Source organism: Gossypium hirsutum, chromosome D04, assembly GCF_007990345.1.
Source record: "Gossypium hirsutum isolate 1008001.06 chromosome D04, Gossypium_hirsutum_v2.1, whole genome shotgun sequence".
Classification (NCBI taxonomy): domain Eukaryota; kingdom Viridiplantae; phylum Streptophyta; class Magnoliopsida; order Malvales; family Malvaceae; genus Gossypium; species Gossypium hirsutum.
The window spans coordinates 47,022,856-47,046,878 of NC_053440.1; the positions used below are offsets into that span (position 1 = coordinate 47,022,856).

The window sequence follows — 24,023 nt, forward strand, 5'->3', positions numbered from 1 at the left end:
TGTTTGGGTCTAAAATATGTAAAATATATGTACTTATCAAAGCAGAGTTTAAAATATTTTTAATGTATAACAATTTTGACTTATACAAAGCGACTAAATTCACACTAGTATTGTAGTAATAAAAAGGTTAAAATTTGTTGTTGTTGTTTGTAGTTTTATAAAATTTGAAATTTAATTTATGTACTTAAAAATTTAAAAATTAAGTTTTACTTTTTTGTTTAAAAATTTCAGTCTAGTCGTTAAAATCATAAGTATTTTTTTATTAAAATTTATTAACTTAAAATTTTGATTAGTATATCTTAATATGACATGACATATGATTAACATAAAATAAATATGTTAAATTAATAAATTTTGACAGAAATAAATAATTTTTAAATTGAAAAAATAAAAAAAAAATTGAATTTTTAAAATTTTAAAATAAAGAAATCAATACAAATCCATAACATATTTAACCTAATAATAGATTTCATATCCTATCTTTGACATCGGTCGACCACACCAGTAATTATTTAATTTAATTCAAGTGAAAAATATAAATTTAATGACGATATTACCCCTTACCAAATTTTCCATTCCCATCCCAATAATGCCTCTCCCTGGGCATTTCCCTGAATAATTATTTTTTTCATATATTTCTCTAAATTATTTTATAATTTTTTTGAGTAGAATGTTTTATAACAATTTAATTTATCCTCTATATTTATTTGATTTCTTCCAAACTGGAATCTTGACACATTGGTCTTCTCCTCGGTGCATCTTTGTCTCTCACAGCTGACATGGGAGCGATTTTTTTAAATTATTGATCACTACTCTTTCAAAATAACCAACGACTTTCTCTCTCTAGGGTTTCGAAGGGATACTTTCACAGATACATTTCTCTTCTCCTCCGTGTATCTTTGTCTCTCACACCCCATTCTGTACCGTCCCTACAGCTTACAGAACAAGTTTCCGAGTTTATTGGATTCCGTAGGTGACGGAGAAAAGAGGACATCAGTTTATTTTAACCGCTTCAATGGCCTGTTTGATCTTCTTTTAGCTGTAATTTCACCGTAGATTACATGTTTCCGGTGAGTTTGAAGCTAATTTCGTGTTCCATTATTTATTTATTTATTTTGCTGGTCGACGGTTTCGTTTTTTCTGCCTGAAGGATGGCGTTATTTGCGTATAATTAATTTTTTGGTTAGGGTATTTCAAATTGTTTTCTTACTTCGCTCACCAGTTAGACGTAGTTTGTATTTAAAAAAAAATTAAGCACGAGGCAAATAAGAAAAAGAGAAGGGAGGAAAGTCTGAGAGAAAAGAGCAAAAGCTGTTAGGTAGGTTTTGTTCTTAATTTGACGAAGTAGCCATTGTATTTGTGTTTAGCATTATTGATTAGTGAATTTGTTTGCTCAAGAGTGTATAACTTTCACTTGTTTTCATTTTATTTACCTTTTGGTATAGGTTCAAAATTCATGGTGTTTGGTAGATGCTGAATGATTGCTAGTATGGACTTAAATGCTTCCCCATTACCTGAAGATGATGAAGAAATATATGAAAGACATATAGAACATTACTCCGTACCAGAAGAACACGTAGAATCTGCAGTTGAAATTTCAAGGAGGGTACGTCTGGAATTTTCTCTTCTGGCTTTCTTTTGCTTTCTATGTAAAGGATGCATTTAATTGCTCTTGATATGTATCACTGATTGGAAATAATGCCTCCCTATTTATTTTCTCAATCCTGGTGAAATGATGTAGGCACTTCCTGAATGAATTTTTTTAAGGCATTGAGGGATAGACGAGATAGGCTGTAGCTAAGACAAATATTATTGGATTCATGTGCATATGGTGTGTTGAAGTTGTCTGTGTTAATGTAGTTGATTGTCTGGGTAATAGCTACTTATTGGCAAGGTAACATGGATGACTGATAACACACTGAGGCATTATCTCTTGTATATTCATTATACTAGAAAGTGTTTTCTCTTGTGCAAGGCAATTGTTTAGATCTTCTTATATTTAGCAGATTTGTGAGCAATTGTTCCTTGCTTTTTTAAAAAATAGTTGTGTTCATAATTTTCATTGTTATTATACATGCACATTGAGGGATAGACGAGGTAGTGCTGTAGCTAAGACAAATGTTATTGGATTCATGTGCATATGATTTGTTGAAGTTTTCTGTGTTAATGTAGTTGATATTCTGGGTAATAGCTACTTATTGGCTAGGTAACATGGATTACTGATAACACACTGAGGCATTATATCTTGTATATTCATGATACTAGGAAACTTTTTCTCTTGTGCAAGGCAATTGTTTAGATCTTCTTATATTTAGCAGAGTTGTGAGCAATTGTTTCTTGCATTTATGAAAAATCAGTGTGTTCATATTATTATACATGCACATTTGCTTCCTTTTCTTTCTGCATCGTACACTTCTCCCATATGTTTAAGTTGAGCACATCATGCTGTGTTGTATTTGTCTTACTATTGAAAAAGTTTGTAATTGTTATTTCTGTGCATCACTGTTCATTCATGCATGGTTATGGAATATGCTTCTATTAGGAACGTGAGGAAAGACGGAAGAAGTTGAAAAGAGACCGACCAGATGATCACCCAGTACATGTCTCTCAGCCTCAAGTACTTGATCACTTTTATCAAAATAGGAATCCCAAGTTTTATGATAAAAGTAGACTCCCTCCTGGTAAGATCCTTGACATTGCGCAATAATTGCTCTATGTTTTCTTGTTATTGTCTATGTGAATAACATTGGTCTTCCATAACTTCGATTGCCATATACTGTCGTGTTTTTTATTGTGTTAGTTATGCCTCTGTATCTTTTATTTGTGTTTTTAAAAAAAAAAAAAAAGAGATTGCTGTTAGCAATGGTTTTATGTGTCAACAAATTACTGAAATGGTATCTAACAATGTCAATGATCAAGATAACTGTTCGGTCTATTTGAATGATTGTTTCAGGCTCTAAGAAACAACAAAAACTACATACATGGATTTTAACTTTTTACATGTTTCGTTTTTGTGGCCAAACTGACTATCTGAATTTATTTGAAATTTCACATTCATGTTGTTGCTTAAGTCATTGTCTTTTTTTTTTTTTTTTGCAGGTTGGTTGGATTGTCCTTCTGCTGGTCAGGAAATAGGTTGCATCATTCCTTCTAAGGTTCCGCTTGGTGAATCTTATAATGACTGCATTCCTCCTGGTAAAAGATACTCTTTTAAACAAGTGATTCATCAGCAAAGAGTTTTAGGAAGAAAGGTATATAGAAAGTGTTGCATTTCTTTTCTCATTTCAGAGCTAATACCTTGTTGATTTTCCCATCTAATGTAAAGTAGATTTCTTCTGTAATTGTCTTGACCCTGTAAACATCATGTCCAAATCCTTGTGGAATATTCTAGAAAACCTCAGATATGTTGGGTCATCTTAACCTTAGAATTAGAGAATGCATATAGGGACTAAGGTCATTATACATGTAAGGTAATGGAATGGTTATAGATTTTGCTACTGTTTGTTCTAAGGCTTGAACCGGTGCGTTTCTGCATGTCAGACAAACTAGTTAGATATCATTTTCTGTTAGATTAGACCTGTGAAGTAAGATTTTTAATTGGAGAATAATTTTTATGTTACCTGTGATGTTCTGGTTTCAGCTTGGTTTAGTGATTGATTTGACAAACACATCTCGTTACTATCAAACGACAGACCTGAAGAAAGAAGGTATTAAGCATGTAAAGGTGAGCAGATAGTTATTGTTGTTTAATGTTTTTCTTATTGTTTTCTTTGCAGCTCTGGTTTTGATTTTCTGTTTTTGTTCTAGATTCAATGCAGGGGAAGAGATGCTGTACCTGATAACATGTCTGTTAATACTTTTGTTTATGAGGTAGATTTTGCTTTATACTTGTGCATCATTTCTAGAATCTCCAAGAGAATCTGCCTTTATCACTTCTTAAAATGTGATTCCTGGAATAGATTTAGTCCCAACTCCAATGCTGCATTTATCACATGATGACAGAAGTTGTGGTTGGTATTATATGTTTTCTTATCATCATGGCAAAGCCAACAAACTATCATGCTGTAATCTCAAACATAAATTAGACCTTATCTTATAATCAGTACTGTCTCCTTACTTCGTCTCATATTCATCTAATTCTAGTACATTTGATGATCTACAGAGGGCTTGCTCGTTACAAAACATGAGCTAATTGTTCTTAATTTATTGCAACCATTTATGAAAAGTTTCATTTAATTTGTTTATCAGGTGTCACAATTCCTCCTACGTCAGAAATCAAAGAAATATATTCTTGTCCATTGCACACACGGGCATAATCGCACTGGATACATGATTGTTCACTATCTCATGCGATCACAATCAATGTCTGTTTCTCAGGTCAGTTATTTTTATATTTTATCTTTTTCAATATCTTTTTGGTATTCATATTGGAGTAATGTTTTTGTTTTGCCTTTTGTGCAGGCAATAAAATTTTTTTCTGAGGCACGTCCTCCTGGAATTTACAAACCTGACTATATTGATGCCTTGTATACATTTTATCATGAAAGACGGCCTGAAATGGTTATCTGTCCTCCAACTCCTGAGTGGAAGAGGTCTTCTGATCTTGATCTCAATGGTGAAGCAGTCCCAGATGATGATGATGATGGAAGTCCAATTGCATTACCTGTACAAAATTCCTTGCAGTATCTTTTATTTCTCATCTTTTTTGTGTATTATTAATTGTATTAGCAGGAATAAAAATGGAGTCTGGTATTTACAAAAGCTTTTTAATAACCTTTACTTTCTCCTGTTGGACAAAGGTAAGGTTTTGTTTGGTTTTTGAAATATTTTCTAATTTTATTTTCTAATTTTTTCAAGAAATAGTTTTCATTTTTTATTTTTTGAAAATTGAAAATCATGTTTGGAAAATAAAAATAAAATTTGTTTTCAATAATGAAAATATGAAAACATGTACGGTGCGCTATATATTTTATAATAGAAACAGGAAAAATAAAAAAAAAGTTATTACATTTATATGGATTCAAACTAGGGTAAGAGATTTGATGTTAAAAATTGTTGGAAAAAAATAATATTTATGCATTTAAATGTATTTGAGCCAGGGCCAAATTGTTAATAAATTTAAAGTTAAAACCTTTTGTTTTCAATTTTATCAGTTTTACAAAACAATTTTAGTGAAAACAATGAAAACAACTTTTGTTGTTTTCTAATTTTTACATATTCTTGTTTTCATTTTCCAAAAATCATTTTCAAAATTTTCGACCAAACACGTTTTCTTTAGTATTTTTCATTTTTCAAGAAAATGAACACCAAAGTGGTCTCTACTTTTTGAAACCAAATGTAGCCTAAGATTTAACTTTTTAGCAAAGAACAATCTACCCTTACGAAAAATATCATGCATGGGGTTATCATCTTTGATCATATCAATAATCTTTGCTGGTGTTCAGCCATCCTTTTCTTCTTCTTCTTCTTTTTCTTCATGTAAATTGGACAAGTTACTCTGTTGTGTGTTATAGAAGTTATACACATTGTATCAAGTTAAGCTATAGAGCTAAGATATTGCTAATTGATTCTAAGGCAAACTTGTCTATGTTTCTTCTAGTTTCGCATATGATGTTTCAGTTTTGCTCAAAATTCTGGAATTCCTGTTTATATTTGACATTTAATAAGCATTTTTCATTTCAGGAGAATCATGAAACGGATGTAGTGTTGACAAATGATGACATTTTGGGAGATGAAATACCTCAGGACCAGCTGCAATCACTGCGCTTATTCTGCTACCATACATTGAAGTTAAATGCTGGGGTATAACTTTGAAAGCCGATACATTTTCTTTGATATTTAGCTACTTATTCCCATTGTCTAGACTATGAGATTTGGGGACAGCAAGTTTTATTAAATTTGTGACAATTATAGCTTAGCTTTTTTATCCACTTCCTATTTCTTAATTGCTTCTTTGCTTTCTCTGTGATAATTATGTGGAGGACAATTAAGTGATGAGAGCACTTTGAACATGAGAGAATGACTGTTGTAATGATAATATCTGAACAATTATAAGAACATTTTCTCTTAATGGTAACATTAAGATAACTTCTGTTCATAAAACCAAAAATTATTGAAAACTTGAGTACCTTTTTTTTTCCCAATTAACTCCTTATTTTGCTTAACATGAGCTTTGACATGGTCATTTCTTGAAATCAGGTTAGAGGAAATGCGCAGTTTCCCGGATCGCATCCAGTTTCACTCAACAGGTCCTTAATATGTTTTGTTTTATTCTGTTTTCTTGGTTTAAGTGGTACATGTCTTTGTCACATGACTAGTTTACCTATATGCTGGTTTCTGTTTGTTCATTTTGTTGACACGGGCAAGTTATCTCTTGGATCTGAGATCAGGCTTTAAGCTCTCGCTCTCTCTTTTATTTTTTATTTTTTATTTTATCATGCAGGAGTTTCCTTGTTAAATTAGTAGAGTAAAGGTGCACTGAGATGTGCAAGAGGTTATGAAGCATAATTATTTAAAAATTAGTTTAGGAATTTGGTGGTCGCCAGTTTGGTAGTTAGGTTTAATGCAGAGGACATTTATCGAGAATATGCATCTACATTTTAAATAACTTTTTTATGAAAATACTTTCATTTTCCTAAGGTCTTATGCTGACACGTTGTTATTTCTCTTTTTCCATTATTTCTGGGGATTTGCTTGGTCCTTGGTGATAATGGAAGTATTTATATCGTCCATTGTACATAAAAAATAATAGTGAATAAAGATAAGGTAAAGATATGTCTGAAGGTACGCCACTGGTTCGGAAAAGTTCCTGAAGCTTGCATGAAGAACTTACCATTGTAGAGAGTAGTTTTCTTTTACTTTTACTTTTTGATCCTTTTGTGTATATGTTTTCTGCCAGAATGGTATATAAAATTAAGTTATCTATTTTGTGCTTGCAGGGACAATTTACAACTTTTAAGGCAACGCTATTATTATGCCACTTGGAAAGCAGATGGAACACGATATATGATGTTGATAACTGTTGATGGATGTTACTTGATTGATAGGAGCTTTAATTTTCGAAGGGTTCAGATGAGGTTTCCATGCAGACACCCAACTGAAGTATGTATAAGCATATCTTTTTTTCTTTCTTTCTAAGGAACATATTGGGAATTTAGTGTCTCTCCATTCATGATGTTATTAATTCGACACAACTTTCTCACCTGTAAGGGTATAGGGGATGGAACTCATCATTTCACATTGCTTGATGGTGAAATGGTAATTGATACCTTGCCAGACTCTCAGAAGCAAGAGAGAAGATATCTCATTTATGATATGATGGCACTTAACCATACGCCTATCATCGAGGTTGGTTGTGCTTATTTATTACAAGTTCTTTTTCTTAATTGTTTGTCCTCTTTAGCATAATACGAAATTAATGGTATTTTTCGAAACAGTTATCTTATCATACTCTATTGTAGGCTTTTGGAGACTATATTTTGAACATCATGATTAGGCTTGTAGAAATGCTTTAATGATCTCAAGACTTATTTTTGTTTTGGATTTTGATCTCCCTAACCAAAATTTTCAGTAAGCATTATTTGATGTTGGTGGGAACCACTTGTCATCCATTTGGGGGAATGGAAGATAACAGTTACTTAATGGTTGTAAAGTAATTTGTCAAAGGAGTTTGTGTTGGTTGCCGTTATTAGTTTCTGTTTGCTTCTTTTCTAGATTTTTTTTTGGTTTTAGTTTTGTAGATTCAAGAAGGGATTATTAGATGAAAAAGTGCCATTTAATTTTCAGAATCATGTTATATCTCCATTTTCTCTGGTGAAAAGAAAACCCATAAAACATATCTAGTAATCCTATAGATTGAAATTGGTGCAGCGGCCTTTCTATGAGCGATGGAAAATGCTGGAGAAAGAAGTGATTGAGCCTCGAAATTATGAACGGCATAACATCTACCAAAGCAGGAATCCTTATTACCGTTATGACCTTGAACCCTTTAGGGTATGTGTTGAGGAATATCGGTTTGTAATATATTGATCTATTTTTACCTCTGTGAGATGGCCTAAGATTTTGCTTAATCTTTTATCAGGTGCGGAGGAAAGATTTTTGGTTGCTCTCTACTGTAAATAAGGTTTTGAAGGAATTTATCCCCAAGCTCTCTCATGAGGCAGATGGCCTTATTTTTCAGGTGATTGAAGAGGATTATTGGATTAATCTCTAATTTTTCATAGCTTAACTCATACAATCATCCAATATTTATCCTTTTCAGTTTCTTACTCTACATCCTGTTAATTCATGCATCTTTACACTGAAGTTTGGTTCAGTTTCATAGGCCTGCTCTATGGGAAAAGAATGTTATGCATTTAGCTGCACTTGGTTACTGATTTTATTTTATTATATATTTTTTCAGGGCTGGGATGATCCTTATGTACCTCGTACTCATGAAGGTCTTCTGAAGTGGAAATATGCTCGGCTGAACTCTGTTGATTTTCTATTTGAGGTTGTCTTTTCGTTTTCTTTTAATTGGTTTTTGTTGTTAAATTGGCTCTTTTTGGCTTTAAGAATTTGTTGATATTCATCCTTAAACTGAAAGCTTTATGTCTTGACAGATTGGTAGTGACGATCGTGAACAGCTTTTTCTGTTTGAACGGGGGAGAAAGAAGTTGATGGAAGGGAATAAAGTTGAATTTAGAGGTTGCCGTGAAGTGATTGTGTTTATTCCCTTTTTTTTGTTTGTTTTATTTGAGATCAATAATATTGATTTTTATTTTTCTCACTTTTATGAATTACTTGCAGATGCTCCAGATCCCCCTTCTTCTTTCTCTGGGAAAATTATAGAGTGTTCTTGGGATCCTGATGAACATGTGTGGGTCTATATGCGGATCAGGGCAGATAAGTCGACTCCCAATGATATCAATACTTTTAGGAAGGTCCGACTCATTTGCTGATTTGACAATTAGTTAAATTCTTTCCTTATCTAATAGCAGAAAGTAAAAGCTATTTGCTTATGCAAGAACAGGTTATGCGAAGTATCAGGGATAACATCACAGAGGAAATCTTATTAAATGAGATAAATGAGATTATTCAGTTGCCCATGTATGCTGATAGAATAAGGATTGACAGCAAGGCACGCATGCACGCAAATGCAGCGCGACGCAGGTAACCAAACAGCATGCTGGCTGGTGTGTAGTTGATTTGATTGAGGTATTGGATGCTTGGGTGTGCCTTTGATTGCATGCGTGGTCCAAGTTTCTGTTGGTTGCAACTTGAGAGTTATGTGCATACCTAAGCTGGTGAGGGCATCATGTAATTAGCTATCTCTGCTGTTAGTCTTGTAGGGTGAGTTGTATGATCCAGGGTGGTACATTAGTTGAATAGTTGGGCCACATTCAGGTTGGAAACTATTTTTCTTACAGTCGTTCAGATGAAGAGGATTAGAATTAGGGTAACCAATGTATATTAGTGTATTTCTTTTTCTAGTTTCTCCCCTGTACTGGTGATCCCTTGAGTAATATTAGAAGTAGCCATTTTCCTGTCTTCTGTGACTATTTTGCTGGGTTTTAAGTGATACTCTGAGTTGGGCCGAGTGGTAGTAATTGAAAAGAAGTTGATGAGCCGTTAGAAGGTAACTAAACTTGGCTATTCGTTTGGTTAGGTGGGAATTTACGTTTTGAATAACACGTACTTTGGACAAAATCAACTCAATAAGTGTAAATGGCGATTCTGTTAACATATGCTATTTTCACTCTTACTGATACGGTGCCAAACAAATGAAATAACAACTGCCACAATCAGTCACCTTAATTTATTTTCTAATTGAAATGCGATTGATCTTAAAAATTCTTTATAAATTTTTTTAGGGGAATTGAATCAAATCACTTGTTTTTAATTCATTGAACCATCGATTAAACAATAAATAAAAACTAACCAGTTGAATTCACCCCATTCAATCCCTACAACCGGGTTTATAATATTTTCTATCATCTCCTTTTCCCATTTCCAAATTTTCTTTCATCTGCAAAATAATACTCAAATAATTACGCATTTTTTTTTATTCTTTTCCCTCCAAAATTTCTGTAGTGAAAACCATCAGACAGTATGATATCCTTCGACATTAGGGTCGTTTGGTTTCTTTTCCTTTTGATTGCTCGCTGGGGTTTCACTCATGGCCAGGACTCCAAAAATAAATTCCGTGAACGAAGGGCCACGGACGACGAACTTGGTTATCCCGAAATGTATGTTAGTTTCTACCTTCGTCGATCTTAATATTCTTTTTTTTTTCGGATTTGTCAATTGGATTCAATCAGAGGAGAGGAGCTGTTGTTATAAGAAAATTTATCGTGTTTGAATGTGTAGGGATGAAGATGCCTTGTTGAACACACAATGCCCCAGAAATTTAGAACTTAGATGGCAAACAGAGGTCAGCTCTAGCATTTTTGCTACTCCGTTGATCACCGATATCAATAGGTGAAGTTTTACTCTTCCTTTAAATTTCACGTTTTTTTTTTATTGCGTGGTGATCTTTTGATGTACTAAAATTTTTCTTTTCATTTCATTTTCCGAAATCTACTGATTTTATAGTAAATTAATCTTTTGTCATGATTTAGTTGACTCGATTGTGTAATTCTTAGTGACGGGAAGCTTGATATAGTGGTTCCCGCATTTGTTCACTACCTAGAAGTTCTAGAAGGTTCTGATGGCGACAAAATGCCGGGTACTAATCCTTTGTTTTCTTCTGCTCATGTTCGTAAGATAAACTTGTTTATTTAGTTATGCAATCTGTAGTAATTTGATTAAAGTTGATGTGTTTGAGTTTTCAATAATATGGCAGGTTGGCCTGCTTTTCACCAGTCAACCGTGCATTCTAGTCCTCTCTTGTTTGATATTGATAATGATGGTGTCACAGAAATTGCTCTGGCTACCTACAATGGCGAAGTACTTTTTTTCAGGTTATTTAATTGCTCACTATCTAAAATGCTCCTTTCCTAAGTTGCTAGAGGAACTCGTGGTGGTGATGTTTGCTTACTAATTTCTCCAAGTTTCTTACTTTTAGGATTTCAGGCTACATTATGACTGATAAATTGTCAGTACCTCGTAGAAAAGTTCGTAAAGATTGGTATGTGGGATTGCATCCTGATCCAGCGGACCGTTCTCATCCAGATGTTCATGATGATTTACTTTTGGAGGAGGCTTCTAAAATGAATGCAATGAGCCGTATGCTATTCCAAGTTTCAATAATTTATATCCCTCTTACTTCTAATTTTGTACTAGTTTCTATGAAAGCTCCCTTGCCCTCTACCACATAATGGTAGTTTGCTGGCCATAAACCGGCACAAAGCATACAGCACATTTCATCGAGGGATTATATTGTTGTGTTGTTTATACTTTGGAGCATTTTCTTATAATGAATCACACCAATCACATCAAAACATCTTGGTTATCCTTGCAGAAATAAATGGAAATGTACCTGAATCTAACCTTACGGGTTTCGTACCAACAGAAAGTCACTCTAGCAACTATAACTTATCAAATGCAGAGAATGGAAACAAAGTAAATGTAAGTCTAAAAGACAATACAATCAAGCTGCCAACTGGTTACGGTAATTCTTCTTTAAACCCTGAAGCAGTGGGAAGCACTGAAGGACATAATGGAACAAGTCCTCAGAGACGACTTCTAGAAGATAACAACTCAAAAGGTTCCCAGGAAGGTAGTTCTGATTCAAAAGAGAATGTTCAGGAAGCTACTGTGGAAAATGAACAAGGGTTAGAAGCAGATGCAGATTCATCTTTTGAGTTATTCCGTGATACTGAGGAGTTGGGCGATGAGTATACTTATGATTATGATGATTATATTGATGAATCTATGTGGGGAGATGAGTGGACTGAAGGACAACATGAGAAAAGGGAGGATTATGTGAATATTGACTCACACATCTTGTCTACTCCAGTGAGTATAAATTTCAATTAGACAAAGCGTTTCTTTCTAGTGGACTTTGTTGCCAGACACAAGTAATAACTATTAAAGTCAAACATTTTGCTCTCTTATTGTCAATAGGTCATAGCAGACATTGATAAGGACGGGGTGTCAGAAATGATTGTTGCTGTTTCCTACTTCTTTGACCATGAGTAAGTTCTCTCCTTTGCCTTTCAGTCTTACTTGGTAATCTAGGTTCTCTCTCAAGTGCCACTTGAAGTTCATTTAAGGGAAATTATAGCTTCCCCCCGCTTTTATTTTCCTGTCCATTTCACATTTATCCTTTTTCAATAAGTTTTAAGTTAATTTGTTTTCATGGAAGTAGGGTTGCTTTACAGTTGAAGCTGAAAAACAGACATTATATGTTAGGTATTATGACAACCCAAAGCATATGAAGGAACTTGGAGGTATTGACATTGGAAAATACGTTGCTTGTGGAATTGTGGTATTCAATCTTTATACAAGGCAGGTTAAGTGGACAAGAGACTTAGATTTGAGTACAGATACTGCCAACTTCCTAGCACATATATATTCTTCTCCCAATGTTGTTGATTTGGATGGTGATGGAAACTTGGACATCCTTGTTGGAACTTCATTTGGCTTGTTTTATATATTGGATCACCATGGTAATCCCTTTAGACTGATATTATCTTTTTGACCCCTTTTCCTGTATATCGAGTTTATATTTGTGTTATATGAGTCTGCCATACTTCACAACGTAGCTTGATACATGATTTTGATTTTGCCTCGATTATGTGGGTTTTATATCTGAAAGTATTGGAAATGCCCTTAAGTGGTTTGTCATTCTTGCTTCCATTCCATTCTGAACTTTCTGAAGATTTTCTCCTCAGGCCAGTTGTTTTTTTTGGGTATCTTACATTATTGTTTTTTCCAATTTGAACTGACTTTAAATTATAAGAAACTTCCTCGATTCTTTTAACCAATTACCCAACTCAATAATTCATTTCATTCACAGGAAATATCAGAAAAAAGTTCCCTCTTGAAATGGCGGAAATCCAAAGTGTTGTAATTGCAGCTGATATCAATGATGATGGCAAGATCGAGCTAGTCACAACAGATACACATGGAAATGTTGCTGCATGGACTGCACAAGGGGAAGAAATTTGGGAAACTCATGTAAAGAGTCTGGTTCCCCAGGTGAGTTGTGGCCTCCTTTCTGTAGTTTTGCCTATACATGGACTGTACGATCCTTTATTAGGTAGCCAGTTTCGAATATGCATTTATAATTTGATGTTCTGCCAGTGCCCTTTTCTCTTTTCTTTGCATATAAATTCATTATTTCGCTTCTTCTTCTTTTTTGTTCATTTCATTGTTTCATTATTACTACTATCAAATATAGATTATACAATTCAGTGAAGGAAAATGATATGTTAATTGGTCTCTATGATACCCTTTTGAAGTACTTTGTTATCGTTTTATCTGAATATCATCTCATTCTTGCAGGGTCCTGCTGTTGGTGATGTTGATGGAGATGGCCACACAGATCTTGTAGTTCCCACGCTCTCAGGGAATATTTTTGTTCTAAGCGGAAAGGATGGTTCCATTGTTCATCCTTATCCATATAGAACTCATGGGCGAGTGATGAATCAAATTCTTCTAGTTGACTTGAGTAAACGAGGGGAGATAAGCAAGGGACTCACTATTGTTACAACATCCTTTGATGGTTATTTATACCTAATAGATGGACCTACATCGTGTGCTGATGTTGTAGACATTGGTGAAACTTCGTAAGTTATTTGTTATTATGTTTTATGATTCCATATCTTTCCCAATGCTTTTCCAGGTTTCTTTATCTTATGTTTGGACCATTTCTCGGCAGGTATAGCATGGTGTTAGCAGACAATGTTGACGGTGGTGATGATCTAGATCTTATTGTTACAACTATGAACGGAAATGTGTTTTCCTTCTCAACCCCTTCCCCACATCATCCTCTCAAGGCGGGATATAACTGAACCTGTCATATAACCGAGTTCTTATGCATTTGCTAAAAAAATTATCAATTAATTCTAATTTGTTTCAGGCATGGAGATCACTTAACCAAGGAAGAAACAATGGTGCAAACCGGTACAACCGTGAGGGAATATATGTTACACATTCATCAAGAGCTTTCCGCGATGAGGAAGGCAAAAGCTTTTGGCTGGAGATTGAGATTGTGGATAAGCATAGATATCCATCAGGGTTCCAAGCACCTTACAATGTCACAGTAAGCCACCGTTTTGAGCATAAATTACAATTATTAAAGCAATTCAAATGTTCATTTCTTCTCATATTTTGGATATTATGCTGAAATAATGCAGACAACATTGTTAGTCCCTGGTAACTACCAAGGAGAAAGAAGGATAACGCAAAGGCAGATCTTTGAGCGTCCAGGAAAATATAAGATAAAACTTCCAACAGTAGCGGTAAGGACTACAGGGACCGTTATTGTGGAAATGGTGGACAGGAATGGACTCTATTTCTCTGATGACTTTTCCCTTACATTCCATTTGTATTACTATAAACTACTGAAGTGGCTTCTCGTCATCCCAATGCTTGGTATGTTTGGTGTGCTTGTCATCCTTCGTCCGCAGGACGCCGTGCCTCTGCCATCATTCTCCCGAAACACTGACTTGTAACAACCGCAATTCAAGCTACGGTAGATGCATTTTAATTCTTAGATAGATCGAACTAAATTAGACAGCCAAGTTCCAATTGGTTTTCTGCTACTCTAAGAACTTGGCCTTTTCCAACGTTTTGTTTTGAGTTCTTCATAAAAGAGGTCGAAAATTGTAACATAGTCTGAGTTTTTGGGTTTTATTTATTTTTTAAATATTTTTATTTTGAAATTAGATAGGTCGTTCAATTTGGAATTCTGCTAAGAAAACAGGATTTTCAAGATTTTTTTTTTGTATGATGAATACATGTCTTCTCTAAGACACAAACAGGCCCTTAGAAGTAAAATTTTAATAAGGTAGTGAATTAGTCTGCTCCGTGAAACTAATAAACGCTAATCATCAGTGCAATTTTGATGCCTAACTTATCGAAATACCATGTATGATATATAAAATCAGAAATTTCTGTCCCTACCTTTTTTCTCAATGTCAACTGTTTGAGGAAAGAAGCCACAGTCAGATTTGATGGACTTGAAGTTAATGACTTAAAAGAAAGAAATCAAACAAGTATGGACTTAAGGAATTCCGGCTTTGTAGATTTTGAATGGAATGGCCAAATGGATGTTTGAGCCCTAAACTTGTAGATTGAATAAGAAGTCATATTTGAGAATTAATAAGATAATGGAAAAATGAAGTAAATAGAAATACAAAAAATGATAACATTAGCCTATAATCGAGTTCCAACTCCTATAAAGTCTTTAGAAGGATTTCTAAAAATATCGATGATCGAACTTGAAACTTGAGATTTGCAATTCTTTTAAAAACTTCAAACTAAGAAGCTTAAAAAATACAGCAAGAGAAACATCTCTCAATACTCAAAGTAAAAAGAAAATTTCAACTTTATTCATCAAGCAAGATGGGTTGCCTAGATACACTTAACCATCTAACTGAAACTGCAATCAATTAAGCCTATAATCGAATTTAGCATTCAATTGAGCCATTGAAATATAATTTTTCACCGAAGCCCTTGATGGGCTATTATGTATTGGTGTGGAAAAAATGACAAGATGGTGTTTGATGTGAAAAAAGGCTAGTGTGGAAAGTTTAATTTATTTTTTAATTATTTTACGAGAGCTTAATTGACTTTATCAAATTCAGCTTAAAATAATTAAAATATTGTAACAAATTTAGAAAATAAAAAATAGAAAAAAATATAAATATCATTAAAATATTATTAAAATTTTTAAAAATTATAAAATTCATTAGATAGTTTAAAATGTTATGATAAATATGATAATATAAAATATTATAAATATTTTAGAGTTTTTTGAAAAAATAATAAAAACATAGAAATATCATAAAATTATAGATTTATTGAATATTATAAACTAGTATTAAGATATTATGAAAAAAATGAAAGAATTATAAAACTATTATAAAAAAATTATTCTTAGTATTTGTTGATTTTCCAATTAATGAAATAGATATCATTCCCTCTTAGTATTATTTTTAGTATCGTTTCAGGTAGAATCATTTGTCCGATATTTCAAATAATACACTGTTAATTAGGATGAATGGATCCGTAATTGTCCTTTGATTCTAATATCAGGAACAAGTTAACATAGTCTAAGTGGAAAGGCATTTGAGTTATGTTATGAGGAAGAGCAATCTAATTTAAATGACCACACAATTGAGTCAGTTAATTAGTTGAATTTGTCTACATTGTAAAATTGTCAATGGCTTAAATATTAGAAGCATATTTTAAGATTGTTTGATTGGCAATAGTTAATTGTTAAGTTGTTCTCGCAATTGATTGGTAGTTTAAAGTTGTTGTTCAATTATTTTAACCTGTTTACTAGTAATAAGAAAAAATCTACAATCAGTGATCAATTCTAACACCGGAGCCAACATCACTTCCAAGGCTAGAATTATTGTCAAATAGGTTTACTCTATTTTAATTTTGCTTTTTATAATTTTTCAATTTTCATTTATATGATTATTTTCGTTACTATTTAATTCTCCTTTCTTTATCTTACAACATGGCAAAAGTATTACGCATGACTATGCCCATGAAAACACTAGTGTTTGAATACGTTGAGTCTAATTTGCTAAGTCTTTGTGGGATTCAATCCTACTAATTTTTCTACAATTTTAATTCTATTTTAGGGAGTTAGATATTTAAATTGGTGGATTCGATAACCAGTAACAATGCACTTTGCGTTGTCTTATTTTGAGTTCAAAAGTTCAAGTTATGATTTTTTTATTGAAGACAACACAAATATAACTTTTTGTACAATCAAATTTGGGAATGGCGAGTTTTTTTTACTTTTGATAAGCTTCTAAATTATATTGGGTTTAATTTTAAGACTTAATTTTAATTATATACAAGCCTAATAATGTATTTATTAAGCCTTATATTTTGGGAGTCATTTATTCTGAATTTGAGTATTTTAGATTAATGTAACAAAAGAAAAGTTAGTTCCTTATTTTCTAAGTACCTTAGGTCTTTCTGTGTGTGTATCTATCTATCTACACGAGCGCACGCGCACGCGCACGCACGCACACACACGCACACACACATATGACATTTTTTATGCTTTCTCCCTCTAAACAAGCTTTTGCTTCTGCCTTAAGCTGCAGCTGTTTACTTTCTCCTTAAATCCTTCAAGAACCTATAACACCTTGGCCCAATATGACTTAGGGTACCATAAAATATGACACGCAATTTTGTAATTGTTCATGTAATTATTCTTAGAGTAGATAATATCTATGCTTCTTGAAACATTTTGCTTGTTCTGCTTTGCTTTAACATAGGCTATTGGTTAGTTGTTTTGTCTCATTTGTCTACATGCCCTGATCCACCTTTACCAAGTTCTCTTTCCAATAGCAAGGATCTCATCTAACTTTTTACTGCTTACTCTTAGCCTCTTTAGAATAGACTAGGCAGTAGTCAATTCCTTCATCATGGTTTCAAGTTAGGTTGTCTTACTATTCAGGAGAGAATCTTTCTCTTAAATTTTTTTTAGCAAGCTTCTGGTTCTCCTATTTTAGAATGGAGTTCTCATCATTCAATCTCTTATTAATCTTGCACGCTTGATCCCACTTGTCCAATATGGTTTTATAGGTTTCCATAAATTCATAGTAAAACCAGTATCACTATCACTCAAATTATTTGAATCAGTTGAGACTTATGCTACTATTTGGGATTTAAAGGCCACATAATTACTTAGGTGCTCCTTATCTTTTATTCCATTTAATGAGTCTTCATCACTCCAAGTTACAAAGAGAGACTTTTTTTTTTAAAAATTTATTAGCACATTTAGCTTGAATATGTCTGAAACTCTAGCACTCGTGACACTAAATCCCTTTCATTTTCTCATTGGATGATTTTTCACTAGTTGTTACTACCTTGCCTTTTACCTTGATGGAGTTGTGATTCCAACCTTATGCTTTTCTTGGCCAAATTTTTAAATGCCCTGTAGAAATTTTTAGAGAGATAGGCCAACTGCTCCTGCAGATCCTTTATGGTAGTTTCACCCCTACTTGCAACTAGTGATACAACTTGCAATCTAATGTTCTTCTTTACTTTGCCCGTACTCTTCTTAGTCTCTTTAATATTCATCTTGATGGTTTGAACGATCTAATGAGTTCATAAATTCTCATTGTATTTGTAACAGCCCAATTTTGACCGTAATCGGAATAGTGGTTTCGAGACCACAAATTCGAGTCCAAAAAATATTTTAATATTTTTTTTTGTATCTGTGATATTTGAATTTGATTGTGTGAAAATTTCGTAAATTTATTTGGCCGTTTTTGTGTTTAATTTGATAAAAGTACTAAATTTCATAAAATGTAAAAGTTGATACTTAAAGTGTAAAGCACCTATTTGGTAATGGCTTTTTAACTTGAAGTCCTTAAAGGGCAGTAAACCCATTTAAAATATAGTGGACGGCAAGATGGCTAAAAAGCCATGTATTATATGTTTTAAATATTATTTTACAAAGGTTAAAATAGTAAAAGAATAATAATGTATATTATATCATAAATATTATAAAATAAAGTCATTTTCTTCACCTTTTTCCACCGAAAACAAGAGAAAGAAACTTTGTTCTTCAAGCTTTAGCATTCGGCCATCTTAGGGATTTCAATTCAAGGTTAGTTTGATTTTAATTTTTGATAATTTTTACGTTTTTGTGATCGTTGCTTTGAATACTTAAAAACTCATGTATTAATTTTGTGAATTGATGATGATTTTGTGTTTTGCCATTGATGAGTGCTTGAGCTTTTTGATAGTTGTTGATAAAAAATGAAAGATATGTTAAAGATTAATATGTTTTGTATTGGATTTTTTGGTGATTTTGAGTAATTAGGGCTAAATTACAAAAAAATAAATTTTTGAAGGACTAAAATGTGAAATACATGAAATGTATGGACTTATATGGGTACTAGGAAGATTCGGCCCTTAGGGAGTGTGGCCAAATTTTGTGTATTTTGTGTTTTGTGCAATAAGAACTAAATTGTGAAAATGTGAATTATTAGGGGTAAAAATATAATTTGCCCATTTATGTGTTTTAAATGAGATTTATTTGAATATGTTTAGATCAAGAAACCAAGAAATCGGATTTAGATCGGGGGAAATCGAAAGTAGTTGAGTAGCCGATCTATTAGTCGACGACATCGGAGGTAAGTTATTAAGCACATATATAATTGTATCGTTTTAAAATCAGCTTAGTATCTGAGTAATTATGCTGAATTGAATGGTATATATATATATACATGTAGTGATAAAATTATTGAAATAAGATGTATTGAGTTGTTGATTTTCGACACTAAGTGTGCGAATTTAATTGTGAGGCACTAAGTTGCGAGTTTAATTGTAAAACACTAAGTGTGCGAGTTTAATGGTAAAGCACTAAGTGTGTGAGTTTGATTATTGAGCACTAAGTGTGCAAACTTATTAAATATTTTCGAATAACTATTAGTATTGAGTAATTGTCTTATTGAGAAATCATGATTATTAAAATGAGTAAATACTTGGAATTCTTGAGTAATAACCATTATGGTTGTATTTTAAGGTTAAGCTTTGTAGGAATTAAACCTATGTGGTGATTATATTTGGAATCATATATATATAATATGATTCTTTATAATACATGATGAGGAAATGCATAATGTATTTGGTCTTGTGATTAAATTTGAAGAAATGTTTAAGGTTGTGTAATTATATTGATTTTAGTTAAATCATAGTAATAAGTGAATAAGTATTTTATGATATGGTAGGCTAAATGTAAGATGATTTAGTAGTATGAATTGGTTGAATATTATTTGAGATATCGGTTTAAATAGTAGAGTATATTTGCTTATAACCTACTAAGCTAAATTAGCTTACAATGTGTTGGATAATTGTTTTGATGTATAGATTTTGGTGATCGCTACGTGTTCGGGGATCGTCAGCTAAGCTCGTCACACTATCGATATTTTCTTTTGGTATTTTGCTAAATCGTTCTCAAATATATGGCATGTATAGTATAGTTAAAATATTGATTTTGGAACTAATGTGTATATGTATCTAAAAGCCATGCTAAAATGGCTTATCTCTTTTGGTTTGAATTCGGTATTAATGCATATGCTTTAATGGTCTAAAATGTGGTACATGTTCATGAAATTTTTATGCTTAAATGCTGCCCAATTTGTGGTAATTATGCTGCCTAATTTTGGTGAATAAATGCTGCCCAATTTTGCATATACATGCTGTCAAATTTTGTGTATAAGTACTGTCCAAATTGGTATATGTATGCTGCCCAATTTTGGTGAATAAATGCTGTCCAATTTTGTATACACATGCTGTCAAATTTTGGTGAATAAATGCTGTCCAATTTTGCATATACATGCTGTCAAATTTTGTGTATAAGTGCTGTCCAAATTGGTATATGTATGCTGCCCAATTTTGGTGAATAAATGCTGTCCAATTTTACATATACATGCTGTCAAATTTTGTGTATAAGTGCTGTCCAAATTGGTATATGTACGCTGCCCAATTTTGGTGAATAAATGCTGTCCAATTTTGCATATACATGCTATCAAATTTTGTGTATAAGTGCTGTCCAAATTGGTATATGTGTGCTACCCAATTTTGGTGAATAAATGCTGTCCAATTTTGCATATACATGCTGTCAAATTTTGTGTATAAGTGCTGTCCAAATTAGTATATATATGCTGCCTAATTTTGGTGAATAAATGTTGTCCAATTTTGTATATACATGCTGTCAAATTTTGGTGTATAAATGCTGTCCAATTTTGTATATATATATATGCTGCTCAATTTTTGATGTATAAAAGCTGTCCAAACAGGGTAGATTACCTATGTTTGTAATATGTACTATATTTAGTAAATTGAAATGAAATAAATGCTTGGATAAATGTTTGATTTATGATATTAAATTTTGATTAGGTAAATGATAATGATATGGATGAATTGTTGAAACATGGTTAGTATATGAAACTTGATTAAAGATGCATGTTTGATTTTAATTGGTTATGTGATAATATATATATATATATATGGAATGAAATTTCGTGGTTGAATTAAAAAAAATTTGAGTCGGGTTTTGATCGGTAATGCCTCGTAACTCTAATCCGGTGACGGACACGGGTCGGGGTGTTACAGTATTAATGTCTTGGATTGGTCTATTGTATCAACACGATATCGACGATAGGGAGGTTGAATCGGCCTTTGAGAAGTTGTAGTGGAAGCAACAAAAATTGTGCAACGAAGAACACAAGGATTTATAGTGGTTTGGCCCCAATTGTCTATTCTACTACCTTAGCTTTCCACAACTAAGGATTTTCCCAAATTCACTAATTTGACAACCTTTGAGGATAAGGTTTAACCTTACAATCTCTCTTTAGACTTATATCCCAAAATCTTAATATACAACTCCCTTAAGGTTTCTACCAAAACCTTAAGAATAAACCCTCTCTCAAAAGAGATACAAATAAGCAAACAAAGAAAACAATCCTTACAAGATCAAGATGTTTGCCAATCAAACACAAATGCAAAGAAGAACACTTGATCTAAATGAATACAATGAAAGCTCACAAGTGTCTACAAGAAAATGTATGAAAGAATTAAGCTTTAGGTTGTTTTGATTTATCTTTAAGCTTTGCACATTGCTCTTCTTGTTGCTAGACCTTTGAAAGATGGTATTTATACCATCTAATTGGTTTCCAACCGTTGTGGTTGTTGTGGAAGTAAATATAATCATTGGGGATGAAATACTAGGTCATTAACTGCACCTGCAACAACGAGTATCAGTACCTACTAAAAAAGTATCGATATTTTTTGTAATTAATGCATATTTCAGTGACTGTTGGAGCAGGAATATCGATACCTTAGGAAATATATCGATACCATAAGAAAAGTATCGATACTAGATTGATACCTACCAGGGTTTGAAAATGGAATAATGTCAATTTGGCATCGATTATCAGAGGGGTATCGATAGCTTGTAAAATATCAATACTTAGACAAAAAGTATTGATATTTTTTTGTCCTAGAGCAATTCTAACTTGTTTGAAAAAGGTTAAAACATATTTGAAAATGTTTGACTCAATTTAAACTTTTTCAACTTGATTTTATCAAATTGCTCAACTTTACTTTTTATTCAAAAACACTTTAATTGTTATATCAAAACATATGATCCAATAAGATTTAGTTTAACAATCTCCCCCGTTTTGATATAACAAACATTTTGTAAATTTTTTTTGAATAGATTGCTCCTTCTCAATAAAAGTCATTTTCAATTTAAGCTCCCCTATATAAAAATCATTTTCAATTTAAGGCATAAAGATTTAGAGTATAAAAATTTGAAATAAACAGTTTTAATAGAGAAAACCCTTGCTGAAGTACACATCCAAATAATCTTATCCAGCCCCACTGTAGGATGGGAAAGGGGAATGCCCATAATTAGCCTTACCACATCTTCTAAAATCCAAATGCAAAAGAGGTTTAAATACCACATACCATTATTTGTCACCATATCACTAAGAAGACAATTAGGACCAATATTAACATTAGAAAGAATTTGTTTAATCAAAGGCCCTATGCCTGGAACCCAAGAATCCTCCCAACACCGAATGTTATTCCCATTTCCCACAGACCATGCTAAATTTTCACGGAGTAAAGACTATACGTTAGAGGAGAGAGCTTTCCAAAGAAATGAACATATTTCTTACATAATACTCTCAGACAAACTTTCCTTCATGCCATATTTAGAGCAAAGAACCCAAACCCATAAGGTACTCTCCTTTGAAACTATATTGTAACCAAGTTTCATAAAAAAAAAAAGAAAGTGTTTTGGTCCCACAATTGTCTAAGCCCAAGACCTCTATAGGCTCGGGGTTAACAGATTGAATCCCGCCCAACAAGAGACATCTTTTTCCTACCATTTGAGTACCCCGAATAAACTATCGTACCGTGCGCTCAATCTCCTAACAAATGCCTCATCATGGATTGCTTAAAGTAACTAGGGATTGATAAAAGGACCGCTTGTGTCAAGATAGCCCTGCCAGCTAAAGAAAGTTGTTTGACATCCCAACTCTGCAATTTAGTACGAACCTTTTCCACTACGAATCTCAAAGTGCTATCAATGACCTTTTCATGCAACAAAGGGACGCCCAAATAGTATCCAAGATTCTATACTTTTTGAAAACCAAGCAAATTGCTTATTGATTCTGCTAGAAAAGTAAATATTCATTTTTTGAGCATTGATCCTATAACCAGAGAAAGCACAAAAGCGCTCAAAAATTTCTTTATGTAACCGGGCTTGCTTCATATTCGCCTTACTGAAAATAACCAGATCATATGCAAAGAAAATGTGTGATAAGCCTTGACCATTGCGAGATAACTGAACGATGCTCCACTTGTTGGTAGCGATGGCAAAATTAATGTTTTGACCAAGTCATTCCATACACAACACGAAAAGATAAGGAGATAAAGGGCATCTTTGACGAATTCCTCTAGCAGACTTAAATTTTTGAGTTGACACCCTATTCCAAAAAACTTGCATGGTGCAATTTGTGATAGTTGACATAATAACATTTTTTAGCATAACCGAGATACGTGCAGCTTGGAGAGAGGCATAAAAAAATATCCTTAAAATTAACTTGAGTAGGTCTTCATATGAAATAAACAATAGAGCTCTTCTAGGAATAACTTTTTGGAAATTGAACCTTTTCAATTAAGGAAAACTTATCAGATTAAAAGTCTTAAAAAAAGTCATTTCTTGACTTGAATTCAACATGGTCCAATTCAATAAATTTTTGCAAAAAATCTCTAAGATATATATATAAAGTCCAAAATTTTCAATCAGAATGATGTCAACAAATATGGCAAATTGCAACTGGCGTTACATCCGAACATGCAATTAGCGCTAACTCGATGAATGG

The 24,023-nt window shown here is 32.9% G+C and overlaps 2 protein-coding genes across 3 annotated transcripts; both read left to right on the plus strand.

Moving 5' to 3' along the window:
* Positions 1-622: 622 nt before the first annotated feature.
* On the plus strand, positions 623-9,528 carry LOC107899038 (mRNA-capping enzyme). Its single transcript, XM_016824635.2, has 18 exons — positions 623-1,070; positions 1,446-1,606; positions 2,543-2,681; positions 3,100-3,251; positions 3,641-3,724; positions 3,808-3,870; positions 4,249-4,377; positions 4,462-4,665; positions 5,683-5,802; positions 6,199-6,248; positions 6,939-7,101; positions 7,210-7,347; positions 7,870-7,992; positions 8,081-8,179; positions 8,402-8,491; positions 8,601-8,685; positions 8,788-8,921; positions 9,011-9,528. Exons 2-18 carry the CDS (start codon positions 1,478-1,480, stop codon positions 9,152-9,154), a joined length of 2,046 nt encoding a protein of 681 aa, XP_016680124.2. The 5' UTR covers positions 623-1,070; positions 1,446-1,477; the 3' UTR covers positions 9,155-9,528.
* A 131-nt stretch (positions 9,529-9,659) lies between these two features.
* On the plus strand, positions 9,660-14,757 carry LOC107899039 (protein DEFECTIVE IN EXINE FORMATION 1). 2 transcript variants are annotated; one of them, XM_016824636.2, is made up of 13 exons: positions 9,660-10,226; positions 10,348-10,458; positions 10,623-10,705; positions 10,823-10,940; positions 11,045-11,205; positions 11,441-11,937; positions 12,046-12,116; positions 12,334-12,590; positions 12,941-13,122; positions 13,429-13,712; positions 13,805-13,922; positions 14,006-14,188; positions 14,283-14,757. In XM_016824636.2, exons 1-13 carry the CDS (start codon positions 10,090-10,092, stop codon positions 14,598-14,600), a joined length of 2,520 nt encoding a protein of 839 aa, XP_016680125.2. In that variant the 5' UTR covers positions 9,660-10,089; the 3' UTR covers positions 14,601-14,757. The 2 variants fall into 2 exon arrangements, with proteins under 2 accessions (XP_016680125.2, XP_016680126.2); XM_016824637.2 differs by lacking the exon at positions 9,660-10,226 and having other exon boundaries at positions 10,599-10,705.
* The last annotated feature ends 9,266 nt before the right edge of the window (positions 14,758-24,023 follow it).